Raw genomic sequence first — 27,375 nt, forward strand, 5'->3', positions numbered from 1 at the left:
CTTGCTTTATTTTGTTTGGCTTGCTATTTTTCATTTCTTTTCTGAATTTTACATAATGTTATCTCAGAAGAGATTAGTATGATGGGTATACATGCATATATGCACATTTTTGGATTAGGCAATAAACTGTATAACACAAATACCTAAGTCATAATAAATGCTTTAGTCTTTAAGGTGCTTCAATAGTTTATTAATCTTCCAGAAATAAAAAACTATAATTTTAATGAATATTGGCTTTATTTAATTTATCAACTATTTTTTTTTTAAATATCTTTTTTTAGTATTTAGTAACTACCCTGTTTCCCCCAAAATAAGACATTCCCTGATAATAGGCCCAATCGGGCTTTTGAGTGCATGGCAATAAGGCCAAGCACTTATTTTAGGGTTCAAAAAAATATAAGACAGGGTCTTATTTTCGTGGAAACATGGTAGTTACATTGGCAGGATTAAAATGCATTAGTGTAAAAGCTTAGAACAAAAAATGAATCCAATAAGGAACACCCAGAACCACCATACTGAGTAAATCTAGAAATCAAACATAATAAATCTGTATTAATTATAAAGTTTGATGGTTTAGAATAAAATTGATCTAATCCATCATTCTCCACAAAAACCACAGCACTGATGACTACTGTGTGACTGACTAGAAACTTGGTAGGTAGCTACTGTCAGCAAATTTAGTGTAAGAAATAATAAAACACTGCTTAATATAGCTGGCATCTGGCTGCTCTAGGAAAAGGTACTTCCTTAGTCCTCTGGACTCAAACTTAAGTCTTTAAAAAATTAAGAAACTTGCACATTCAATTAGTTCAGGAAACTAATAGGTAGTCAATAAAGCTGTTTTAATATTAGTATGATATACGTTGAGCTATATTATCATAAAATACATTTATTATTTGCCCTCAGGGGTGTGATGCTAGTTCGCCTCCTCGTGGTGCACCCTGGATAGCATGGTAGTGTGAACCAAACGACTAGCAACAATTGGCAGCCAAACTACATTGAAGAATTGGCTGTTAACGACAGTTGGCAGCCAGACATCTTTGTAAAACTCCTGGCTCTCTATATACATGGCAATGGATAAACAACTATAAGTCCATGTATTTGCCATACGCTAAATAAATAAATTTGCCCTCAACTTGAACTGAAATCATACAGATCAACTATGCACATTTCAAAAAAATACACTGCCTTCATATCAAGGACATCCCGTGTGTGTGTGTGTGAGTGTGAAAGAGAGGGAGTGAGGGAAGGCAGGAGGGAGAGAGATCTTTATTATCAAGGACACCTCATGACGTCTCTTGGGTCCTCTCATGAGAACTACCAAAGATCAAAGAATTTCAAGAATAATAATCAGGAAACTTCATTCCTAGAGATTTAACAACTACAATTTAAGTCTTCAGATGAATGTAAAAAGTTACTAGCTTAATAATGCTTTTAAAATATCCTATTATCTGTAAGTTGCATGATATTGATACTATAGTAATGCTGATTTGTTATTACGAACTGGCCTGAGTAATACTCTGCTTTCTAAACAATTTCCAATATTTTATAATCATTTGTTCAATAATTCACATCCACATTTTATTACAGTACAAAACCATTTAAGCATTTTCACTACTTCCACATTCAAATATTTGCTCTGGGTTACCTTCATATTTTATATTTACTTCTAAGTAATCATAAACAGATCCATCTGCTATGGTACCACTGCTCTCCACATTTATTACAAATCACATAAGTCATCATTTGTTCATCTGGATTTGTATTCTGCACCCAACCAGGAAGGAAAAGGGCTCCCCTTGCAATGACAGTAATAGTGCAATCATATTTTTCACAGCGCTTACATTTTATTTTGCTTGTATGTGTACCACTGATATTTTGGGGGAGCTGATGTTCCAGAACAGATGACTCTGTAAATGAAGTCCTGAGCTCTTTCAGTTCATCATGTGCCATTTCCATCACAGACATATCAGCAAATGTTTTGGGATTAAGAGCCCCTGAAAGCAAGTTAGTCTTTAATTGAAAATTTTTAGGATTTTTCAGGTTTAAAACTTTGCTCCTGATACAGTTTTTGTATTTTCGATTATTTTTTACATACATTGCAAAAATGTGCTGTTCAATTTCTTCTGCTAGTTTGTGGTGCTTTTCATTTTGTTCATTGCTTGTTGAAGAGTCATGCAAAGCTTTGTTAAGAAGTTCTACGCATTTAGACCTTAGAGATGTAATGGGATCCTCAGATGGGTTTATTTTGCTATCCAAGCATGAGACTCTCAGATGTTCTGATTGAACTGCATAATCCTCTTGCACATTACTTCTAACAGCTTTTGAACTCTTTTCTGATGGCAGGCAATTGTTGGAACTGACAGAATTTACTTTTTCAAGCTGACCTTTTTCACAGAAGTTTCTATTCTTCAAGACTATCTGATCATTCTTAAAAGATACTTCCATATTACTGAGTCCTGGTTTAATATGCATTGATTGGTATTTTTTATAAAGTGTTTTCCATTTTGACAATAAATGCTTAGATTTGTTTTTCAGTACTACAGAGGGACAGTTCTTGAGGATTTGGAAAACAGCTTTGGCAATATCAGTCTCTTGGAGATTATTTATAGTCATATCAACAGTTTCAAGATATTCAAGATGACTGCCAATATCTTGGTAATTTTTTTTATGCAGTAGATTCTCTATACAACCAGCTGTAATCATGATAATGCTTCTGTTAGACATTGCAAATTCTGAAATAAAAGTAGCAAAAGCATTTTTTAAACTACAGTGCACCATATAATTTTGCATGGAGAGTAAAGTATGGTATAACAAGACAACTGGTTCAAACAATTCTTCATATTTAAACATTTACCTCTCCCTGCCCCCCTCCCCCCCTCTCCCTCTGTCTGTGTGTGTGTATATATAAATGTATTTTTTCTTTTTCTGGTTACTCTCCCAAGACAAATCTGGTTCATTTTCCTTTTGTTTTTTGCAGGTTTTTCTGATAATGGGCAAAGTGCCTTTATATAATTTGTTCCAACGTTCTGTTGGGCTGGAAATAATGAAAAGGAAATTTAAATTTCCTAATATTGGACCACAAATATTTGTGTATAAACATTTATTTACACTTTACAATTTTCCTTCAAGTTTTACTATAAAACAGATTATTTTTTAATTTTTTAAAGCAGCTGTTATTTAATATTTTTGAACAATCAATAGTTGGGAACAATTTAGTTGTGAGATAGGGAGAGCTTGGATTTCACTTGGTAGGGTTGTACCAAATATATACCGGTACAATATGGAAAATATTAGAATTTTCTATTTTTTCCCTTGGGTTTGGCCAGTTGTTTTTTCTTTATACCTATACTAAGCATATCTGAACAGTTACACTGCAGGTTATTTGCATTTCTCATCATCAGAATTTTGGGAGGCATAAAATGAGGCTCTTCTCTAATACAGAGCACTCTGAGCTATTTTTTTTCACAACTTCTTGAATGATTAGACTCTTCTTCTTTTATACCACACATGAAAATATGGCAAAACTTACATATCCCTCTAAAACAGTGTTTCTCAACCTTAGCCATTTTAAGACGTATGGACTTCAACTACAAGAATATCTGGGAGAATTTTTGAAGTTGAAGTCCACACATCTTCAAATGGCTAAATTTGAGAAGTATGCTCTAAAATATGGCTTTCCTAATCACTATTTAATGAATAAGCCACAAGTAGTTGGTTTTTAGCTAAGCCTAGATTTGTAACGTGATGCCTCAAACTAGCAAACCAAAAAGCGTATCACATATTGCATGAATGCGGCTCATCCTCACTAAACAAAACAGCCTTCAGCTTTGAGCTACAATTCCCATCACTTTCAGTGAACATTGCTCATGGTAGTTGGAAATGATGGAAATTTTAGTTAATGATGTTTGGGAGCGGCAGCTTATAATTATCCTTAACGTTTAGCATGAACTTGCAAAACGAGGAAAATATGAAACGGGGGAAAAAATTCTACTATACAGAGTGCAACTTCTATACAGGTTTGAGCCCGAAACACATTAGGAGAGACAGAAGATCCAGATACAAGGGGTACCAACAGAAATGGTTTTTCTAAATTAAGTATTGCCAAAAAGAAAAAAAAAGAAAATCCACCTGATGCGATTTCCATAGAGTTTACACGAGCTCTTCGTTTGAAAACGCTGCTGCTATTGCAGCTAATATCCACATTTTTGTCATATGGCTTAAGATTTATCTGGCTAAACTACATAATAGTATCCTGCTAAGTATACAAATAGTTTATTTTTAGAAGAATTCCCCGAAGCGAAGTAACAAGATAGGGCGCCCTCCTGTGGTGTCACCCAAGGTTCAGGGGGCGCTTTCTTCCCCACCAGGCATTGGTTCTTGCTCACCTGAGACTCCCAACGAGTCCGGTGCAGGGCTTCCGCCCTTCCAGCCTCCCTTCGCCTGCGGCTCCGCCCCTCAATCAGAAAACGTAAGATGTGCGCGCCTCTATACCCTCATTGCGAACGAGCGGCTTCTCTCTCTGGCTCAGCCCTAACTGCAGCGCCCTCTGGAGGTGCGGACAAGCTGTCGCAATTCCAAGAGAGTACAGCCAATGCTGAGAAGTATGGGAGTTGAAGTTTTCATATTTGGAGACTGAAGAAGGCTATATTGTATGGTACGCTATTTGTGATTTCTTCGAGGTTGCGGTATTTGTGGGATTCTAGCAGCGCAAAGTAAATATTCAGAAATAATTCAAATTAATTTTGGTGCTGCTTAGTTCCATTGACTGTTGAAGACGTGTTCACCTGGAACACACTCTACATTGTCTACAATGAAGTTGCCAACTGCATTTTAGCCTTATGCAAATTCATCTGTTATGATCAATTGGATTCTTGTAAATGAATGTAAATCCACAAAACTGAATTAGTAAACATTGGGTCTAAGAAGTCTAAGTCCAGTTAACTAGACACAAGAACAGTTTTTTCCTGAATGCCATCACTCTGCTAAACAAATAATTCCCTCAACACTGTCAAACTATTTACTAAGTCTGCACTACTATTAATCTTCTCATCATTCCCATCACCTATCTCTTCCCACTTATGACTGTATGACTGTAACCTTGTTGCTGGTATCCTTACGATTTATATTGATATTATTTCCTGATTGCTTATTTGTAACCTATGACTATCATTAAGTGTTGTACCTTATGATTCTTGATGAACATATCTTTTATTTTATGTACACTGAGAGCATATGCACCAAGACAAATTCCTTGTGTGTCCAATCGCACTTGGCCAATAAAAATTCTATTTTATTCTATTCTAGAAATATTAAAATGTTTACCATCATATACTGGACTTGAAAAGGAAATATACCCTATCATTCAGCCTCCCAAGAAGAGGTTTACATTAAAAATACAAATTTACTAAAGAAAGAAAAATAAAATACTTGCTACCCTTTATATACATGAGAACACACTGAAGTCAATCGGTATGTGTATTTGGCAGTATATTCAAGATAATTTAATGGAATTGCGGCTAAGAAACAATTCATAGGCTTCAAGGCATATTAAAGGGTTTACAAGATGTACATACAACATTTGGGTCAATATAAAAATAATATGCAACATAAAATAAATTTAAAAGTACAGTATTTGCTGTTTTAGTAAACTATTGTTTTCCTCTCCAGAAGTTTGCTTTGGCATCTTTATTTCTATTTCAGTTTAAGAAACTCTTTATCTCTGGCTTATTCTGAAGAACACTTTGCACAGTATTTTTTAGTTATTCATACATGTTTATTCATACATATTCATACATACACATACATTCATAATTATTCATAAATTTTGTTATGGCTTATATTGCTGCCTTTGCATTTTGTCTTCACTTTCTGCTGCCTTCTGCTGGTGCAGGTTTCATATAACCTTCAGTTTTAATTTTCATTGGGGTAAATGGATCTTCAACATGCTTTAGGTATTATATGTAACATAGTGAAGCCCTTTGTATAAATATCACTTTAATGATATATTTTTTAACTCTTTAAATATCATTTTAGTTGAGCAGCTTCTTTTTAACTACATGAATAGGTCTATGTAATTTTTCTCAGCAACAACACATGAACTTCCAAGATTTTTTTATAACTTCTCCAATCTGCTGGCTACCCTATACACTCACATCTATGGTAGGTCTCCAGAATTTATACCCAGTTTCAACTGCTACTTTTAGTGGCAGTAGTAGTGGACTGAACTAAGTAGTTTCAGTCTTTCCGTGGAGTTGATTTTGTGGTCTGGACTACCTAGTGGGGCTTTCAACAATCTATCTTCAACAGGGCCGGATTTAGATGAAAAGAGGCCCTAGGCTATTCCACTTATGAGGCCCTTTCACCAGTGGTGGGATTCAATTTTTTTAACAACAGGTTCTGTGGGCGTGGCTTAGTTGGGGGCGTGGCTTGGCAATCATGTGATGGTGGGCGTGGCTAGCTGGTCACATGACTAGGCATAGGTAGCTCGTCATGTGACCGGGTGGGCGTGGCTAGTGCATAGACTTTTTTCAGAGGGCTGAAAAAAGTCATTTCTGACTGGGCCTTGCACTTTTGACCGGTCCTCACACTTATGGCCATCCTCACATTTATGCCCGTGCAGCTTTCTTAACAACCATGTCACTCATTTCACAACTGCTTCTCTTCACCATGGTGACAAGATAGGGCAAAAACGTAAAATGTGAGGACAGTCGTAAGTTCGAGGACTGGTCAAAAGTGCGAGGACCAGTCAAAAATAACTTTTTCAGCCCTCTGAGTAGTCCATATGCATAAAAGGATACAGCAATAGAGAGGGATGAAGGAAGGGAAGGGAAATTAGAGTAGGAGGGAGGGTAAGAGAGGGAGGAAGAGAGGAGGAGAAGGAGAAAGGAAGAGGAAGTAGGGAGGAGAAGAAGAGGGGGAGGAAGAGAAAGTAAGAAGGAAAGAAAAGAGAGAGGTGGTAGGTTTAAGGAGAAAGATTGCTGTACAATAAAAAAGATGAAAGGGAAGAAAGCCAACTCCAAACAAATATAAAGATATTAAGATAAAGAATGAATTGTTAAACTTTAAAGAATAAAAGAGAACAAATATGAATAAATAACAATAATTAGAAACACACATACAAACATACAATGTATTTTCTTTGAACAGAGTATTTGGCCGGTTCACAAATTTAAACAGTGTTTAGTCATTTCAATTAAATTTACAATTTCTATATTTCCTTTTTGCCATATTTATTCCTCATCTATTTTTGTAAAAAACCAATATTACCCTTCATCCTCATCTCTAATCTTAATCAAATTCAATTTTTCCCTTCTATTCTATATTATACCCCTTCCCATTGTCATCTATTTTTATATCCATCCTCACATTGGTTAATTATGTAATATTAGTTGTTTAATATAAATTCAACATTTTAATATAAATCAATTAGTTATATAACTACCTTTTTTGTATATTAATCAATATGAACATGAATATTCCAATTATTTCCATGCAATCCAATTTCTTACAAATCCATTAATTATATTTACCAATAATAATAAACCAAATAATTTCCCCCATATATTCCTCCAAACCACAACTTAACCATTTCTGCTTTCAGAAATATACAATTAATAGTATCTCAATTATTACAATTCCCTAGTTAAATAGAGCTTTTTTTCTTTTGTGTTTTAAAATCTCTTCTTTTTCCCTAAATTTCCCGTTGTTTGCACCTACTTTTTTTGGTGAGGAAAAAGAAAAGAAATCTGCCTGCCTAATTTTCCAACGTGCAAAGCCAACAGCCTGCTTTACTTTCTCTTTCGTTTTTCAGTATAGCTAGGGGGAAAAAAATCTGCACTCTTTCCAAGCAAGCAAAAGAGCACTGAGCAAAACAGCTGAGAGCAAATCAGCTGGGGGTCGGGAGCCGATCTAAGCAAGGGCTAATTAGCCTCTGCTGAAGCTCCCGGGGCCAATAAAATTACAAAAAAAACACTGAACCCTTTGTTAAATTGCTGGCTCCCCCGCCCCTCGTCCACCACTATTTATTGGCAATAAATAGTGGTGCGGAGGGGCGGGGCAAGCCAGCAATTTAACAAACAGTTCGGCTGCACCACTGGCTCTAGGGCGGCCCTTTGAAGCCCCGCGGCAAGAATTTGCAGGTTTTTTTTTCCTCTAGCCATCGGAGGCAGCAATAGATGGGGAGTGGGCGGGGTAAGCGAACGGCCGGCGATCCAACAGAGCAGAGAGTGAGGGTGAGTGAAGGCGTGGAAGCTGCTTTTTCCATCCTGCTCTCTTGCGTCCGGAGCCGGTGGGGAACCACGTGGCAGCCCACGTGGATCCCAGGCAGCGGAACTCAGGCTAGGGAAGGGGTGGGCAATTGTGGCTCTTTTACAACCTGTGGCCTTCAACTCCCAGAATTCCTGAGACAGCCAAGCTGTCTCAGGAATTCTGGAAGTTGAAGTCCACAGGTTGTAAAAGAGCCACAATTGCCTACCCCTGGCTACGGTAGGCTGGCGCCGCGCGGGTGGGAGGCGAGGGGCGGGCGAGCCAGCAATTTAACAAAGGGCTCGGCCGAACCCCCTAGAACCCCCAGAATCCCACCACTGTGTAGGCCCCTCTTGATCTTGAGGCCCTAGGCTGAAGCCTAGTTAGCCTATAGGAAAATCCGGCCCTGATCTTCAAAACCTGTCAACTTATAGAAAAAAGTCTGATGCACTGCCTGTGTTTCTTTATGTGCCAAATCACCTCTTCTGGATTTTTTTAAAAAAACACATAATCCTTATTAGATACTCATTTAAAGGCATACATGGCAACATTTTATTTTCAACTGAACTATTCTAGTGCCTCATTTTTCACAGAACAAAATAAATATGGCTTGTTTCATATAGCCAATATTTCAATTTCAATTTCAAATTCATTTTGATGATCTTTTGATATCTCTTCTTTCTATACCGAATTATAAGAGAAGGATGATCGAGCTAAAACCTACTAATGATCACAAGAGGGTAGCATTGGATATATTTCACAACTACTACCTTGATCCAAAAACAAACTCCTTCCCTAAAATGTATTAGTAAAGTCAGATATGTATGTAAAATGTGAAAAAATATAAACAATAGCAAAGAACATTGGAATGGGATATTTTACTTATTTATCAAATTCGTACGGCTAATCAATTCACAAGAAGTAATCTGGGCAGCATACAACAATCCATCCTCAAGCACAGCACAATGAAGATTAAGCACATAAAATATGCTTCAAATGACTCCTTCCTGTCTTCCACTTCCTTCCTGTCTGATTTTATCTGGTTCTAGCATGTTTTATCTACTGGTGCTGTTTTATCTGCTCTCCTGGTGCTTGCTATCCTTCTTATATTCGCAGACTACTTATGCTTAATTAAATTTATTCAAATTTATTCAACCAATTCAATTATCTGGCTTGCTTGATGCATTGAACATTAATCACACTGATAAGGTTCACATAACACAAGAGGACATGCCATATAAAGGCAGCAAGCAGATGTTTTAAGTTCCCCATTTTTCTTATTTATTTATTTATTTATTTTATTTGTCAAGAACGTATTTGGTAATAAGAATAAGCATGGATTGGATACATAAAATAGATACAAATAGAAGAAACATTAGGACAGGGACCATAGGCACGCTGGTGCTCTTATGCACACCCCTTACAGACCTCTTAGGAATGAGGTTAGGTCAACAGTAGACAGTCTTAGGTTAAAATTTTGGGGGTTTGTGGATGAAACCACAGAGTCAGGTAGTGCATTCCAGGCATTGACCACTCTGTTGCTGAAGTCATATTTTCTGCAATCAAGTTTGGTGCAGTTTACCTTAAATTTGTATCTATTGTGTGCTTGTGTATTGTTGTGGTTGAAGCTGAAATAGTCATTGACAGGTAGAACATTGTAGCAGATAATGTTATGAGCTATGCTTAGGTCATACCGAAGGCGGCATAGTTCTAAGTTTTCTAAGCCCAGAATTTCAAGTCGGGTGGCATAAGGTATTTTGTTGTGAGCAGAGGAGTGGAGGACTCTTTGTGAAATATTTCTCGACACGTTCAATTGTATTAATGTCCGATATGCAGTGCGGGTTCCAGACAGATGAGCTGCATTCGAGAATTGGTCTAGCAAATGTTTTGTATGCTCTGGTTAGTAGTATGATATTACTGGAGAAGAAGCTACACAAGATTAGGTTTACAACTCGTAATGCCTTTTTGGCGATGTTGTTACAGTGGGCTTTGGAACTTAGATGATAGGATAGGATAGGATAGGATAGGATAGGATAGGATAGGATAGGATAGGATAGGATAGGATAGGATAGGATAGGATAGGATAGGATAGGATAGGATGTCAGTCAAACACCATTGCCCAACTAAAGCAATGACAGAGGTGGGCAGGAGGAGTCTAGCTGGTATGCGCCCTTGATAGACAATATTAACAGCAAGATTGCTAACAGATGGCTATGAAACACTTACATTCAATAGGCTCAGTGTGAAGAAGGAAGAATAATTTACTAAACCCCCCCCCCATGCTTCAATCATTCAAAAAATAGATTAGTCTACAATAACTTTTATAACTGTTCTACCCCACAAACAAGAGTGGACATAAGTAGGATATATTTGAATTAATAACCCTATTGTGCAACATTTATATAAGATATAAAATAGCCCCATCTATAAAAAGAAAATACTTTCTGCACTATGTAACAAGATATAGCATTGGACCTATGTTTCTGCTAATGAATTCATAGGTTGTACAAAACTACCAGAAAGCTAAACATACTGTTGTCCCCAATTTGGGCCTGAGCCTGGTGCCAAGGCCAATGAAGGACGCCAGACACGAGGTGCAGGTTTTGATTGCTTTTTATTGGGGTACCCCAAGGAAAGGGGCTCCTGGCCAAAATGCCAAGAGAGCCAAGAACAAAGGATTAAGAAAGCTTTATACATTTTCACTAAAGAAGAAGGCGGGACAAGGCGGACAAGGTAAGATAATAAGAAATATCATCTAATAAACATTTTAGTAATAATTCTACAATTTGTTCTATTGGTCTCTAGCTGTCCCTATTCCTAAACCTTGGCTAATGAATGCCCCAGGAGTTATCTAATACACCTTTTATTTGCTGCAGGCCATCTATGTGCCTAACTTTTACCTGAGGTCTGCAAATTGCCTAACTCTTGTTACTTTTATCAGCTTTCAAACTACCCAGAATTGCTACATATTTCTGTTGCTGTAATTCGAGGATCAGACTCGATAATGAATTCAGACTTTTTATATTTAAGTAGAAATTTGTTTATTTACAGAAGACATTCTATATTCACAGAGTGATTGCAGATAGAAGCAAGGAGAATGAAAGTACATCATCTTTTATACCAGGGAGGCGGGATTAGAAATGGGAGTGGTTAGTGAGGAATACATTAGGAAGGGGAGAATAAATTAACTCTTGATACTCCATGGGTATATATTTCTTTCATTCAAGAATGAGGCATTTACCCATGACAAATCCCCCTCTAAATGCCGATTTGATATACAACAATAATTACATTCAGAATTAGAATAATATTGAACATACAATTTTGAGGTTAAATATTTATGTTGTTTGGATTGTAAAGGTTTAGTTAATATATCAGCTATTTGCTCTGTGGTGTCACAATGAATAGCTTTGATGAATCCATTTTGAGATAATTGTCTTACATGTTTGTATTTGATATCTATATGTCTAGATCTTTGGCCAATAGCGTCTGCTCTAGATATTTCTATTGCAGCTTTGTTATCTTCATATATAGTGAATGGCTGTGTTGGACTCTTCCAAACATTAGTCAATAAATCATTGAACCAGATGAGATTGTTAGATGCTTTTGACAGACAAATATACTCTGCTTCAGTGGTTGAAGTAGCTACTAAATCCTGTTTCCCAGTATACCAGTAGACTGGGCAGTTGTTAAGGAAGAATACATATCTGGAAGTGCTCTTCCTACTTTTAGTGTCGCCTGCCCAGTCAGCGTCAGCGTAACAAGTGAGGATAGGCTCTTTAACATTGTTAGGTTCTAACAATAGACAAAAATCTAAGCTGTGTTTCAAATATCTCAACACTCTCTTAATTGCTTCCCAATGGTAAATTAGAGGTTTACTGACATATCTGGACAATAAATTAAGGGGTAGAGCAATATCAGGTCTGGTCCAATTAGCAATATACAAAAGAGAACCGATAACTGACCTATAGAGCGTATTGTCATTAAACTCAGGAGATGATTCATTCATATTTTTTATGAAATCAGTTTGCATTGGGGTATCACAAGGCTTTGCATTATTCATATTACATTTGTTCAAGAGCTCAATTATTTTATCTTTTTGAGATAATCTAAATCCTTTTTTGGTTTTACTAATCTGTACTCCAAGATATTTGTTTACTTTCCCCAATGACTTCAATGAGAAATGTTCTCCTAGTTTTGTTACAAAAGTATCTCGTCTTTATGTTTGCCAATATACAAAATGTCATCCACATAAATTAATACAAATTCTAATGATTCACCTTCTTTTTTAACAAAGAAACAATTGTCTGCTGTTGTGGCATTGAAGTTCATGGTCTTGAGTACGTTGACAAAGCATTCATACCAACGTTTGCCGGATTGCTTTAATCCATACAAACTTTTGTTCAGTAACCATGTTTCATTTCTACTTGTGTTTTTGCTATGTGGAGCTCTTACATATATTTCTTTATCAAGTTTCACATGTAGATATGCAGTTTGTATATCATATTGAAAAACTTCAAGATTAAGAGCTGAGGCTATCACTAAAGCTGTTTTAACACTTTCAGTTCTCACTGTGGGAGAATATGTGTCGGTATAATCCTCAGGGTATCTTTGAGCAAAACCCTGTGCTACCAATCTTGCTTTATATAGTGTGTTACCTTCTTCTAGATTTTTAATCTTAAATATCCACCTAGTGCCTATAATTGTTTTATTCTTTGGGACTGGTGCTGGAGTGAATACCTTAAGTTCTCGTAAACTGTCCATTTCTTTGGCCATGGCTAGTTCCCATTTGTTTCTTTCTTCTAAAGGGAGTTTTAATACATCTTCATATGTATTTGGTGTTGGTGTTTCATTATGTATGTGCATTATGTAATCTTTAAATCATTTAGGTACTTGATTCCTGTTACATCTAATTGTTCTTTCTGGTCTATCATTGTTATCATGTAAATATCTTGCCTCCTTTTGTGTTAATGAATCTGTTTTGATTTTGGGACAGTTTCCTATCCATGTTTTGGTGTTGTCCTTTTGTGTGTTACAGGTTTGCCCTTCTTGTTTTTTTCTACCTTGTGTTTTAATATTAGGTCTTGTTATTGGAAGTATTTCATTGAGATGTATTTTAGACCAATTGGCCTGTTCGTGAAATACAGCGGTCCTAAAGATTATGAATTTGTTATTATTGTCAATAAATCTATATCCTTTTGTACCTGTTTCATAGCCCATGAATCTAAGCCTTCTGGACACATTATCTCCCTTACATCTTAATTGTTTCGGTATATGTACATCTGCTGTAACTCCAAACACATGCATGTGGGCTATCTTAGGTTTTTTGCTATACATCAGTTCGTATGGTGTTTTGTTTATGACGCTGGACCAAAGTCGGTTAAGTGTATAATTGGAATATAATAGTGCTTCTGACCAGAAATGCTTACCTAAACCAGCATCTTCTAATGTACATCTAATCATGGTTTGTAGTGTCGAGTTTCTTCGTTCTGCTACTCCATTTTGAAAAGCAGAGAAAGGACTAGAGGTGAAATGCAACATTCCCTTTGATTTTAACTACTGGGAGAATTCTCTTGACATGAATTCAGACCCTCTGTCTGTCATGATTTGTTTGGTTTGTATTTGATGTGTTTCTACACGTTTATAAAATTCTTTAAATTTTTGAAATGTTTCATCTTTGTGTCTTAAGGTGTAGACAAAACCATAACGACTGAAGTCGTCTACAATAGTGAGAAAATATCGTTTTTTGTATGTAATTGATGGAGTTAATGGGCCAACTAGATCCATATGTACTAAATTAAAAATATGATTTGATGGTCTTGTTGCCTTTTTGGGTCTGGGCTTGGTTCTCAGTTTTGAAGACTTACATACTGAACATTCCAGATAATTTTTACAGTCTTTTATTTTAACACCTTCAGCATGTTCAATCATTTTTTGTATTACAGGAAAACTGGCATGTCCTAATTTTCTATGTAATATGTGTGCACATTCATCATGAATTGGCTTTCCAATTATGGGTTTTTTGTTAGTGTATGTATTGTTGTCAGATGTAGTTTCATCATTATGTTCTGATTCATGTTCTTCATTGTCACTATCTATATCATTTTCTGTTTCTGTGCTAGTGTTAGTTTCTACATTTGAATTAATGTTGTGTAACTATTTTTCTTCTGTAATCAAATATGGTAAGTCTCCTTTGGTAATTATATTACCTATGCTTACTTTGTTTTTCTCTAGAGTTACTTTTCCCTTTGAGAATATTATATTTATGTTAGAGTCCCTGCTTAGCTTTATTGCACTGAGAATGTTGTGAGGTATTTTGGGTATTAATAGTACCCCCTCTATTTTCCCTAGACCGGGTAATTCTACATTTCCTCTTCCAATGACTTGGACTTCCTCTTGGTTTGCTACTTTAATTACAAATTTATCTTCGACGAAGGAAGATAATATTTTCTTATCGTGTGTTGTGTGATTTGTTGCTCCGGAATCAATGAGCCAAGCATTGTCCTTTGAGTCTTGATTTTTTATTATTGTGTATTTATCTAATCCGTACAATGATCCGGACTTCCTGTCCCTTGAGTTGTCTCTGCCCCCTCTATGTTCTCTAAAGTTTGGTGAATTTCTGTGTCTATATCTGTCAATAGATTATTGTCTATCGTGATATCTGTTTCTTGTGTCATGTCTTTGTCTCTCTCTAGGAGGTTTTGGACAGTCTCTCCTATAATGCTCTTTAGACCCACAGTTATAACACTCTATTGTGTCCTGATGCCTGTCTTGGAATACTACCCTTTTGATCTGTCTATGTTCTTTGTGTGTACTGTAGTGGCTTCTTCTCAAATTATCTTCAGCAATTAATCTATTTGATAAACTCTCTATAGATAGATAGCCTAAGTTAATTTTATCTAAATGTGATATGAAGTTGTCCCATGATGGGTCTAATGAATTAATAATAACACTTTTCATTGTCTGGTCAGATATTATTTCTCCCCTTAAATGAAGTTCTGCTCTAGTTGTGTTCAGTAATAGTAAATGTTCACTTATAGTAGTCCCAGGTTTTATCCTAGCTGAGAAAAAGTTTTTAGACATTCTAGTTGTGGTTGCCACACTTTCACTATGAAACAGTTTAAACATACAATGAATTATTTCTGAGACAGTTAGATTATGCTTAATACTATGATAAATAGCAGGTGATATACTAGAGATTAGTAAATAAAATGCTCTGTGATGTAGGCAGTCCAATTTTAGTGTCCATGGTTTTTTGGGAGGGTTAGTTACGAAAAACAATAAATTTTCTTTTAAGAAAACAACCTGGAGTTGCTGACTCCATTCCTGTAAGTTAACACTGTCTATTCTCAATTTTGGAAAATCATTAGGTAAATTTCCAATGTTATTTGTTGCATTACTTACAGCGGGAAGCTGTCCATGGTCCTGTATATGCTGATAATTGCAGAATGGTGTAGGGATACTCGCGACTAGTCTGAATGGCTCCCTCTGTTCTTTATTGTCTCTATGTTCATCTGGGCGTATTTGCGCATGCGCGTAGGTCATTTCGTTCCTGAAGCTGTCGGGGGAGGTTCTCGCCGCTGTAGCTCCCTCGCAGTGTTCTTCCTCCGATGATTCGCTCTCTGGTTCGATTTTTGGTGTCCAGGTGTGGATCGGGGCTTGCTTCTTCTCATCGTAATCGTCTCGGTTGAGGTTTCTGGCTCCCGGAAGCGTCTGCGGTGTGGGCGAATACTTGCAAGGCTCTCTGGGTTCGGGCGTTAGCGCTCTCGTCGGAGTGGATAGATGCTGAAACGCTTGCTCGTTTGCTTCTGTATCTTTGCCTTTGGATTGTGCAGTTTGTCTTTTCTTTGTTATCTGGTCAACTGTCTTTGGTACTTTCATCGATATCTTTGAGATTTTTGGATTTGGGCCGAAGGCTGCGAAGAGTGTTTTCATAGCTGTTTCAATTTGTAGTTCAGTTGATGTTTCTTTGGTGTCTGTATCAGATTCTTCTGATGAGTAGAATTTTTCTTTTTTATTTCTTATGCTGTGTAGAGCTTTTCGCGCCAGCCATTTTGAACTCTGCTTTCTGATTGGTTCTGGGTCAGCCATTTCGGCGGGTTGACAAAACCAAGATGGCTGCCATTCAAAATTTTGCGTGGGACCGTTAGTCTTTCTTTTAGTTGTATTTTCATCTATAGGTAATTCGCTTACCATTTTGTGGTCTTTTGGTTCTGGTGTGTTGATTTGGTTTTCTCTCGCTGCTCCGCTATCTTTTATGATGTCTTGGAGGTTCGCGATGAGATTTTTGTCATCTTTTTGGCTTTTCAGCAGTCTTAGTATTTCTAATCTGAGCGTGTTGTTTTCTGTCTCGCTCGCTTCTTGGTCGATGGGTTCATCGATTACCTCTTCGTCGTCTGTAGTGAACTTTTCAGATTCTTTTGCCATTTTTATTGTAGATTCATCGATCATTTCTTGATCTGTTTCCATTTCTTTGTTGTGTGCCCTGGTGTTGGGTCTTTCTCTTTTGATTCTGGAGTTTTCTTTCTTTGGCATGTCTGTTTCTTATTGAGTCAGCCAACCATCCTCTGCTACCAGATTGTTGCCGTAATTCGAGGATCAGACTCAATAATGAATTCAGACTTTTTATATTTAAGTAGAAAGTTGTTTATTTACAGAAGGCATTCTATATTCACAGAGTGATTGCAGATAGAAGCAAGGAGAATGAAAGTACATCATCTTTTATACCAGGGAGGCGGGATTAGAAATGGGAGTGGTTAGTGAGGAATACATTAGGAAGGGGAGAATAAGTTAACTCTTGATACTCCATGGGTATATATTTCTTTCATTCAAGAATGAGGCATTTACCCATGACAATTTCCTACATACATATTTCCTGTGGATAAGCAGTCTTTGTTCTTGCCAGACAGACTCCACAATTACAGTCTTCCTGACTTACTTTCAAGTGTGTGTCATGACCTGGCTTTATTTTAGCAGACAGCCCATCAATACTGAGAGCAAGATTAAAACTCTTTCATGCTCTAATTCTTTAATTTCATAATTATTTCCAAAGTTACAGCATTAAGTAAAGCCACTGTGAGATAACAACTTGCCTTTGATGTGATAAACTTGATTGGGAGAGAGTATTTGTGTTGAGCAATGCAATGATTTATTTGGTTTTGGCTATTAATGTAGTAAGAACCCACACTTAAATAATGATTTATGGTGTCATAAGCCGGTCGTGTGAGGCCTCCGTTGCTGCTGCAGCCGTCCCGGCACCCCCCTCATCACCGGTGCTCCATGGCTGCCGCTATGGCATTCCCAATACCCCCGTTCACCCGTGCTCCTTCCTGCCCCGATGTGGCAAGCCCTGGGCCTTGCAGCTTGACAGTCATCTGAGATATGAAGCAGTCAGTTGTGATTTGATAAACCATCCTTAAAGGAAATCATAAGGTAGCACCATATGTGAATTTGGTTGTTGAATGTTAGCAACAATGTAGGAGTGATGTTGCTGTTATCTCATGATGATATCCCAGCTTGTTAATAAGTCCTGGTTAATACCTAAATAAGGTTTAAATTAATCTGAGTCTTCCTAACTTAAACTGACTATGGACTATGAGATTTGGTTTAATATATCTAAAGGGCTTTGGACATTGTAAACAAAAATAGGATGCCTGTGGGAAAAGAAGACAGGTTAGGGTGCTGAATGAGGATGTGTCTCCTCACGATCTTATAGATCATCTTCATTCTGACCCCTGAAATATGCCTAAGAAATTGGGGATCACAACACACTGAATTGTTATTTCAAAAGCAGGAACTCAGTGAATTTATGTACTGTATGTTCCAATGCTATGCATTACAGAGAAAATAAATGTCAAATTTGATTCTTTTTGCAACTTTTAAAAAACTTTTAAAAACTTTTAAAAAGATTATTGTCCTCTTTATACATTATGAATCTTTTTCTAATTAAAACCTGATATTTGCAAGCTTACATTTAAGTTTTTTGAAGCTCTGAGAAAAGTTCATCATTAATAGCTTTTATAATTGTAATGTGTAATATGTTTTGCCTCTTAGTAGATATTTTACATTCATTTGTAATATTAAACATATAAAGGCAAATCCAATTATTCATAAATTTAAAGTTTCAAGACTGACATCTTACCAAAGACATATCAATTAGCGACTTCCAGCGGCGACCTCAGCGCGTTAGGGACAAAAGGGACGGCGCTCCGTTCCTGAGTCTCTAACAATCCCACATCTGGAGCCGAAATAGGCGCTATCGATCTCGGAGGGATTGATAGTTTAAAGGGGAACGTCTTAGGACCTCGGAGGAGACCGCAACTCCCTCGAAGGTACAAGACAAACCCTTAATCCAGAGTGAGGAAAAACCAGCCTTTCGAGACTGGCCGGAGGCGCTGACAACTCCGTGACTGGGAAGTGAAGATTGAAAAAAGAAAAGAAGTCATCAACAGAGGACTTTAACCTAAAAAAACCCAAAAAGCATTTGATGAAGAAGCAGACGCTGGTGGCAGAGATACCGGGAAAAGACATTAGACAAGCGGCGGCAGAAAAGATCGAGCGGATTGGAGCCATATTGAACAGAGATGACAGCGCAAAAACTTTGAACAGCCGAGAGAAAAGAGAGAGCGACAAGAATTGCAGAGGATTTAACTCCAATATAACCGGATTTTATTGGGGTGGACTGGATCGAGAGGACTAAACTGAGAATAAGAATAAGAACAGATCTTGCGAGATTGAAGGAAATAAAGAGAGAGTGAGGAGACTGGTGTGCCGGAGATCGGAAGGAAATAAAGAGAGAGTGAGGAGAGCGGTGTGTCGGAGATCGGAAGGAGGATTCTGGACGGACTTCTAAAACTGATTGCATTGGACTCTATTGGCTTCGGCCGGGCAGATTGGATTAAATTGGAAAACCGAGTGTGAAATAGACTGAGGAGAGCGGTGTGCCGGAGATCGGAAGGAGGATTGAAGGAAATAAAGAGAGAGTGAGGAGAGCGGTGTGTCGGAGATCGGAAGGAGGATTCTGGACGGACTTCTAAAACTGATTGCATTGGACTCTATTGGCTTCGGCCGGGCAGATTGGATTAAATTGGAAAACCGAGTGTGAAATAGACTGAGGAGAGCGGTGTGCCGGAGATCGGAAGGAGGATTGAAGGAAATAAAGGGAGTGTGAGGAGAGCGGTGTGCCGGAGATCGGAAGGAGGATTCTGGATAGTTTCTAAAAACTGATTGCATTGGACTCTATTGGTTTCAGCCGGGCAGATTGGACTGAATTGGAAAACCGAGTGTGAAATAGACTGAAGGAGAGTGTGGACATTGCATTGACAGAGACGAAACAAACTTTGATATAACGTATTTTGAGCGGACTTTTAGAAGCTACCAATATTTTCACCATTTCCACTGGCACTCTTCTAAAAAACTGGGATATATAACGATCTAACCGTTAAATATCGAACTATTTAACTATTGAACCACTGAAACAACTGGTGAACAAACGGACAATATAGCTATTAATGGTCTGGCTTAATCTTATCATAATATATTAGAACGCAATAGAATTGAAAAGAATATTTAATAATTTAGTAGTTTTTCTTTCTTCTTTTTTCTGTTGGTGACTATATAAGAATAAGTTGATTATAATAATAACAAGTTGATCACTCAAACAACTATAGAGTACTACATGTGTGTTAAATATTGATTGAAAGCTAATTAATTTAAATAATTTAATACAGTTATAACAATTAAGATAATTAGCAATATAAATTGATATAGAATTGATTTTAGAATTACTACAAATACTGCTAGTGAAATAGATCTTTTAACTTGCAATTAATTTAAGAATAAGGTAATTTATGAATTGCTAGAAACGTGCCCTTTCCCCGCTGTTTTCCCCATTTCTACCTTCCCTCCCCCTGCTTTTCTCTTCTTTCTATATATATTATTATATTGCTGATTGCTGATTAGAAGTATTTCCACTAATATTAATTCCAACAATAACGTTTCATTTAAGCCATTAACATAAAATAGGCAATACATAATTATATGAAATTGTGGACAAGACTAACACGTACAATAGACATGGCTACTTCAAGTATATCAACTACTATTAAAACAACCAAAAAGGTACCCCAAACTCAAACACTACTAGTAGCCTCCCCAGTACAGCAAAAGACGGGAGAAGAAAAGACCAATACTATCATAGGCATGCAGAATATACAGTCTGCCCTCGCAATGATACAAGAGGGAATGAAAAGGATGGAAGATAAGATGACGCTAAATCATGATGAAACTAGAAAAAACCATGAACAATTGCGACTGGATGTAGGAGAAATTAAAGATGACATCAGAAATATAGATGAGAAGATAGTGAAAATCCAGCAAAATATCATAGAAAATGAACAGAGAATACATAAAGTGGAGGAAAAAACGGAAGCTACAGCCTTGAGGCTGGAGAGGATGGAGAACCAACAAACGATGAGGAGTCGGAACACCCAAGATGCACTCACGTTTCTTGGAATGGAAAAGGCATCCTTCTTCCTTAGATTCCAAAATATAGAAGAACAGAGAGATGAAGACCTGGGCGAGATTATGATTGAAATACTGGCAAAGGCAACACACAAAGATAAGGACGAAATTAGAAATGGAATTGATGAAATTTACAGAGCCTTTACAAATTATGCAAGGAGAAACAAACTCCCCAAAGAAGTCCATATTAGGTTTACAAAAAAAACAATGAGAGAAGAAATATATAGAAGAATGAGAGAGGAGACAGTTATGTACAAAGGGAGGGAAGTTCTAACATTGAAACAAGTACCGAGAAGAGCCAGAGACAGGAGAAGAGACTACAGTTTCTTAAGTAGACAACTGAATAAACTCAAGATAAAATTTAGATGGCTCATACCGGAAGGCCTACTTATTTCATGGGAAGGAAGGAAAATCAGAATAGATACAATAGAAAAAGCTCAAGACTTTATGGACCAATATCTAGGAAATGAAGGAGAACAGGAAAGCAGAGATAGTAGAGAAGAACATAACCCAAGTGACCAAGAGACACAAATGACAAACAAGGGAGATAAAGAACAAAAGAAGGGAAGGTTGGAGAAGGAGGAAACAGCGGGGATCTCACAAAGAGTTACAAGAAACACAACAAAGCTCAAAATAACAGACAAATAAACACTAGTGGAAATGGAAGAAGAAATAAAGCTCATTTCCATAAATATAAATGGTTTAAACTCACCAAGCAAAAGACATCAAATGTTTACAAGGTTGCAAAAATTAGAGGCAGACATAATTACATTACAAGAAGTACACATAAGAAAACAACAGAAAAAACTACTTGAAAATAAAAAATTAGGAGTAATATATACATCTTTAGGAGATTGCAAAAAAAGGGGAGTGGTAACATATATTAGAGATCATATAAGATCTAAACTGATTTATACTGATAAAGAAGGCCGAGTCTTAATGGTAGAACTAAAATTGGAAATAAAAACAATATTGTTAGTAGCTATTTACGCTCCAAATGGAAACCAATTAGATTTTTACAAAAAATTACATGACAAACTAAAGGAGTTGGACTACGAAAATGTATGTATTGTCGGCGACTTTAACGCGATAGTAAACTTACGAGAAGATTACCACAGCACTAGGAAGAATAAAATTAAAAGGAAGACATTGCCACAAACATTCAAAGATTTAGTACAAGAAATGAGCCTACACGACACCTGGCGAGAACTAAATACCAAAACAAAACAATATACATATTTCTCGGGCCCACATCAATCGTGGTCCAGGCTGGATATGGCTTGGATGACACCTCAACTAAGTAAAGAAACACACGAAGTAGAAATTATGTCTAGTATATGGGCCGATCACAATCCTATCAAAATAGTCTGGAAAGGTTTCCGAAAACAGAAGAGATGGAAAATGAACACAAGTATAATAAAGGAAAAAGAATATCAGCAAATGATAGAAAAGGAAATCAAGATATTTCTACAAATAAATACAAAAGACACAACATCGTTACAAAACCTATGGGATACCACGAAAGCCTATATTAGAGGCCTAACTATTGCATATATGGCAAGAAAGAAAAAGGAGAAACAAAGAATCAGAAATGAATTATTGGAAGAAATTAAGACAGAGGAACTTAAATTACAACAACAGCCCAACAACACGAGTGTGCTACAAAAGCTAAATTTGGCCAAACATAAACTGAATCTAACCACAAAAACTGAATTGGCACAGAAAATAAGAATGGTAAAACAAAATAATTTTGAACATGCTAACAAAACTGGACGCTGGTTAGCATATAAGCTAAAAAAGCAAACAGAAAAAAGAATTATACACCAACTCCAAGACGAATCAGGAACTCTTTACCACACATATCTGGAGAAGAAAAACATAGCCAAAAAATTTTTTCAAAAACTTTATTGCCAGGAAGAGGTTCCGGAAGACCAAATAAAAAAATACCTCCAAAAAACCAATCTTATGCACTTCACAGAAGATCACAGAGAGATGTTAAACCGGCCCATAACAATGCTGGAACTAAAGGAAGCCCGCAAAAAACAAAAGAACAATAAGACTCCAGGACTGGATGGAATTCCTACTGAATTCTATAAACTTTGTCAACAATCGATAGACCAAATACTGTTACAAGTTTTTAACGAAGCACTACTGATAGCAGAAATTCCAAAATCTTGGACAGAAACTATTATTACATTAATACACAAAGAAGACTCAGATCTGACGCAAATTAAAAATTACAGACCAATTTCATTACTCAACGTGGACTATAAGCTATTCATGTCAATACTAGCTCAGAGACTCAAAGCAATAATACATAACTATATACATCCAGACCAAAACGGTTTCATACCTAAAAGACAAATAAAGAATAATTTGAGAATGATTATAGATATTCTGGAATATTATGATCAGAAGATAGACAGAGAAATGGCCATAATCTCCCTTGATGCCCAGAAGGCCTTCGACAATTTGAATTGGTCTTTTTTCACAAAACAACTTGAACTAATGAACTGTGGAGAGAAATTTCATAACCTGATTAAAAAAATTTATTCCCAACAAACAGCAAAAATCTCAATAAACGGTGACATGACACAAATTTTTGATATTCAGAAAGGAGTACGACAAGGATGTCCCATGTCACCGCTAATATTTATAATAGCATTGGAGGTATTATTAAACGAAATAAGGAACGAGGAAGAAATCAAAGGACTCAAGATCCGGGGAGAGGAGTACAAATTGCTCGCCTTTGCAGACGACGTAATTTTCAACTTGGAAAACCCAAGACGATCTGGACCCAGACTGATGTCGATGATAGAACAATATGGGGAAGTCGCGGGCCTCAAAATAAACAAAAAAAAACAAAACTAATGACGAAAAATATGACCCAGACTCAGAGATCGGAATTAGAAGAAGAATTAGGAATCCAATTAGTAAAGAAGATAAAATATTTAGGTATTTGGCTGACGGCGAAAGCAACCGCGATCAAAGAAGACAATTACACGAAATTACTAAAAGAAATTAAAAAAGACCTGGAAATCTGGAACAGGCTACAATTGTCATTGATGGGCAGAATCAGTTCAATTAAAATGAATATATTACCGAGGGTACTATATCTATATCAGGTAGTACCATTACATCCAGGAAGGGACTTCTTCAAAAATCTCAACAAAATTACAATGACCTATATATGGCAGGGAAAGAAGGCCAGAATTAAGATTAAAGCGCTACAAGACACACGAGACAGAGGAGGCCTCGCAGTACCAGACTGGGAGCTATATTATAAAGCAGCCGGATTGACCTGGATCAAAGAATGGATGAGATTAGATGACAAAAGAATGTTATATCTAGAAGGCTTTGATCTCATACGAGGATGGCACGCGTTCCTATGGGATGGACCAGACAAACAACACATGTACTTCCAAAGACACATAATTCGGGCCTCACTCTTCAAGATTTGGCAGGGAATTAAGAAAACTTATTATACTAAAATACCAAAATGGTGGTCCCCGATGGAGGCATTGATATTTCCAAATACCCTTGAAATCGGAAAGATTATGAGATACCAAGATTTACTGAATCATGAAGGAGAACTTACTCCAAGACATCAACTCCAAAATGGCGATATAAATATTGATTGGTGGCACTATACTCAAATATACTCAAGATACAAGGTGGATAAAATTAAATATGGAATTGCAAAAGATCTGAACGAACTGGACAGAATTTTATTAGGAGCAGACCAGAAAATGATTACTAAAACATATAACTACCTTTTGAGAGACAAATTAATAGAAGAAACAGTTAAACATAATATGACAATGTGGGCCAGGGACATAGGACATAATATTCAATTGGCAGACTGGGAGAAATTATGGAAGCAGAACATAAAAATGACAAGAGCCACATCTTACAAGGAGAACCTCATTAAGATGTTTTATAGATGGCACTTGCCACCAGCCCGACTTGCCAAAATACACCCAAACACTTCGGCGTTGTGTTGGAAATGTAAATCAAAAAAGGGGACATATTATCACACTTGGTGGAAATGTAGGAAAGCCCAACACTATTGGCAAGATATAAAAAATATTATCGAAGAAATAACGAACATTCAAATAGAAAACAGTCCAGAATTTTTTCTATTTGGCATGATAATGGCACAACATCTTAAGGAAACGAAATATCTCATCATACATATCTTGACAGCAGCAAGACTACTGTTCGTGCAAAACTGGAAATCAGACCAACTCCCATCCAAAGACAAAATCATTGCAAAGATAACAGAGTGTGCTGAAATGGACAGATTGACGCTGGAACTCCAGGAAAAGGAAGAAAGCGAATACTATCTTGTATGGCACCAATGGTATCAATGGCTGGAAAGGAAAATCAGCAAAAATGTAGAGGACAGAAATTAGGGTAAAGACTTTCACAAGGAGATGAACCCATAAGAAATGTAAATTTGTAGTGAAAAGTTATAACATAGGAATTAGACATTTAATAATTACTCTTTATTAAACTATATAAGCTCAATGACATATATTCTGTTGATGACAAAAGCGTAAATGTAAAATGTTAGGTGGGTTTGTAGGTGGTGGGTTTTTTGTTTGTCTTTGTATTGTATTGTCTTTATATCTGTGTTTATATTTTAATAATAAAAAATTTTTTTTAAAAAAAGGAAAAAACAAAGACATATCAATTAACAGCAGAAAAATGTTTGCATATTGTTCTCTGAATCCTAAATATTTAGAAAAATATTTCCAAAAGAAAACTTCAATATTTAATAAAAGAGCTTTAATGGATTTTCATTTTAGAAGACAGTTTGTCATATTTTCCCTATATAGATTATACGAGAATGTTATCAAATTATGAATAAGTGCATTTATAAAAGAGAGAATCTATCTTCCATTTCCCAAATACATCATATATGTATACTGTTTAATGCTTTCAAGCCCTTTGATAAAAATATATATTTATCTACTTTTAAATATATATAATTCCCAGCTGGGTTTTGGGTTGCATATTTTTCTGCCATGATATACCAAAATACTTTGAATCTGATCCAAAAATCTGGGAACACTCTGAAGTTGGACATAAATTCTTGGCAAACAGAGGCAGAGCCCTTAGTTTATATGTGAGAAATCATAAGAATGGGTACTCAAAGCTATTTCTTCACTGAAAATGAAAGCTTATACACAGTGAATCTCATTTTCATACGCCTAGAAGTAGAACCAGTTGTCTTTGGGGGGGGGGCGAGTACTCCATAAAGCAAAAATATTTTTCTGTCTATTATGATCAAAATCACTTTTTTCACCCCTTTGGGTAGTCCTTATGTGCATAGGGACTACTCAGAGGGCTGAAAAAGTGATTTTTGACTGGTCCTCGCACTTTTGACTCCTCACATTTTACGTTTTGCGCCCTATCTTGTCATCATGGTGAAGAGAAGCAGTTGTGAAATGAGTGACACAGTTGTTAAGAATGCTGCAACGGGCATAAATGATGACCAGTCATAAGTGCGAGGACCAGTCAAAAGTGTGAGGACCTGTCAGAAATCACTTTTTTCAGCCCTGTGGGTAGTCCCTATGCACATAGCCATGCCCACCCAGTCACATGACCACCAAGCCATGCCCTCCGCCCCCCAATAAGCCACACCCACAGAGCCAGTTGTTAAAAAATTGAATTTCATCACTGATTTAAGCCCATCTGTGGATAAACAATCCCTCGAATATTTAATCAAAATACCATGAAAAATCCAGTTTGGCTTCTCTGCAGGTGACACATTTTTCATGGTATTTTGGTTAAACATTTGCAGGTCAGCTTATCCACAGATGAGCTTATATACTAGTATACTAGTATACTTATATACAGTATACTATACTGGTACCAGTGTCAGTAGAAACATGAAGTACCTGAACAGTGAATTTCTAAATGTTTTGAGAGCTATAAGTGTCTTGTCCACTATACATATTTATTGCAATAAGTGACAGTAACTCCAATAAACATCCACAGTGTAAGGCCATTTTTAGTGGCCATAAACTGGTGCAACCTCTAAGACAGCGGTAGGTGTGCCTTGTATGGTTGTAGCCATATTTAATGTTCTTTGAGAGAGCCATATTATGTGAAACAAGTTTGCAAAATCAGCAGTCATGTGATAGTCACATACATACTGTATATACAGTAAGCAGGACCAAGACTATTTGAAGATAGGGTCCTTTTGGTTTTTTTATTGTTGTTAGAAATTTATTTTAGAACTTTTACCGTATTTTGTATGATTTGCTCTTCAGAATGTCAGGAAGCCATGCCATCAGGTTTCAGCAACTATGTTTAAAAAACTGGTCCTAGGCCATAATGTCAAATTGTACTTTGCCAAAGGCTTTACCACCCTGTTCTAAAACATCACAATATTATAGGAAAACATAGGGAACGTTCAAATAAAGCAAAATTTATCTTAAATGGATTTTATGCAAAGATTATTCTTTGCCACTAGAACACTAGACATTTTTTTGTATAACATGACTACAAGTTAAATTGTATAGTTACATGTACTGGAAAATGTAATATGTTTAGGTACAAATAAACTAACCAGAAACATCTAAATCTATCATTTTT

At 36.5% G+C, this 27,375-nt stretch overlaps 1 protein-coding gene across 3 annotated transcripts; it reads right to left on the reverse strand.

The window, feature by feature from the left end:
- Positions 1–168: 168 nt before the first annotated feature.
- Positions 169–27,134, reverse strand: TCEANC (transcription elongation factor A N-terminal and central domain containing). Of its 3 annotated transcripts, none has more exons than XM_087895283.1 (2): positions 27,025–27,134; positions 169–2,735 (listed from the first exon to the last, which is right to left on the reverse strand). In XM_087895283.1, exon 2 carries the CDS (start codon positions 2,725–2,727, stop codon positions 1,678–1,680), a length of 1,050 nt encoding a protein of 349 aa, XP_087751409.1. In that variant the 5' UTR covers positions 2,728–2,735; positions 27,025–27,134; the 3' UTR covers positions 169–1,677. The 3 variants fall into 3 exon arrangements, with proteins under 3 accessions (XP_087751409.1, XP_034291156.1, XP_034291146.1); XM_034435265.3 differs by lacking the exon at positions 27,025–27,134 and adding an exon at positions 4,389–4,458; XM_034435255.3 differs by lacking the exon at positions 27,025–27,134 and adding an exon at positions 4,132–4,245.
- Between the last annotated feature and the right edge of the window lie 241 nt (positions 27,135–27,375).

The sequence above is a fragment of the Pantherophis guttatus genome, chromosome 5, assembly GCF_059756535.1.
Source record: "Pantherophis guttatus breed Tessera chromosome 5, ASM5975653v1, whole genome shotgun sequence".
NCBI lineage: Eukaryota > Metazoa > Chordata > Lepidosauria > Squamata > Colubridae > Pantherophis > Pantherophis guttatus.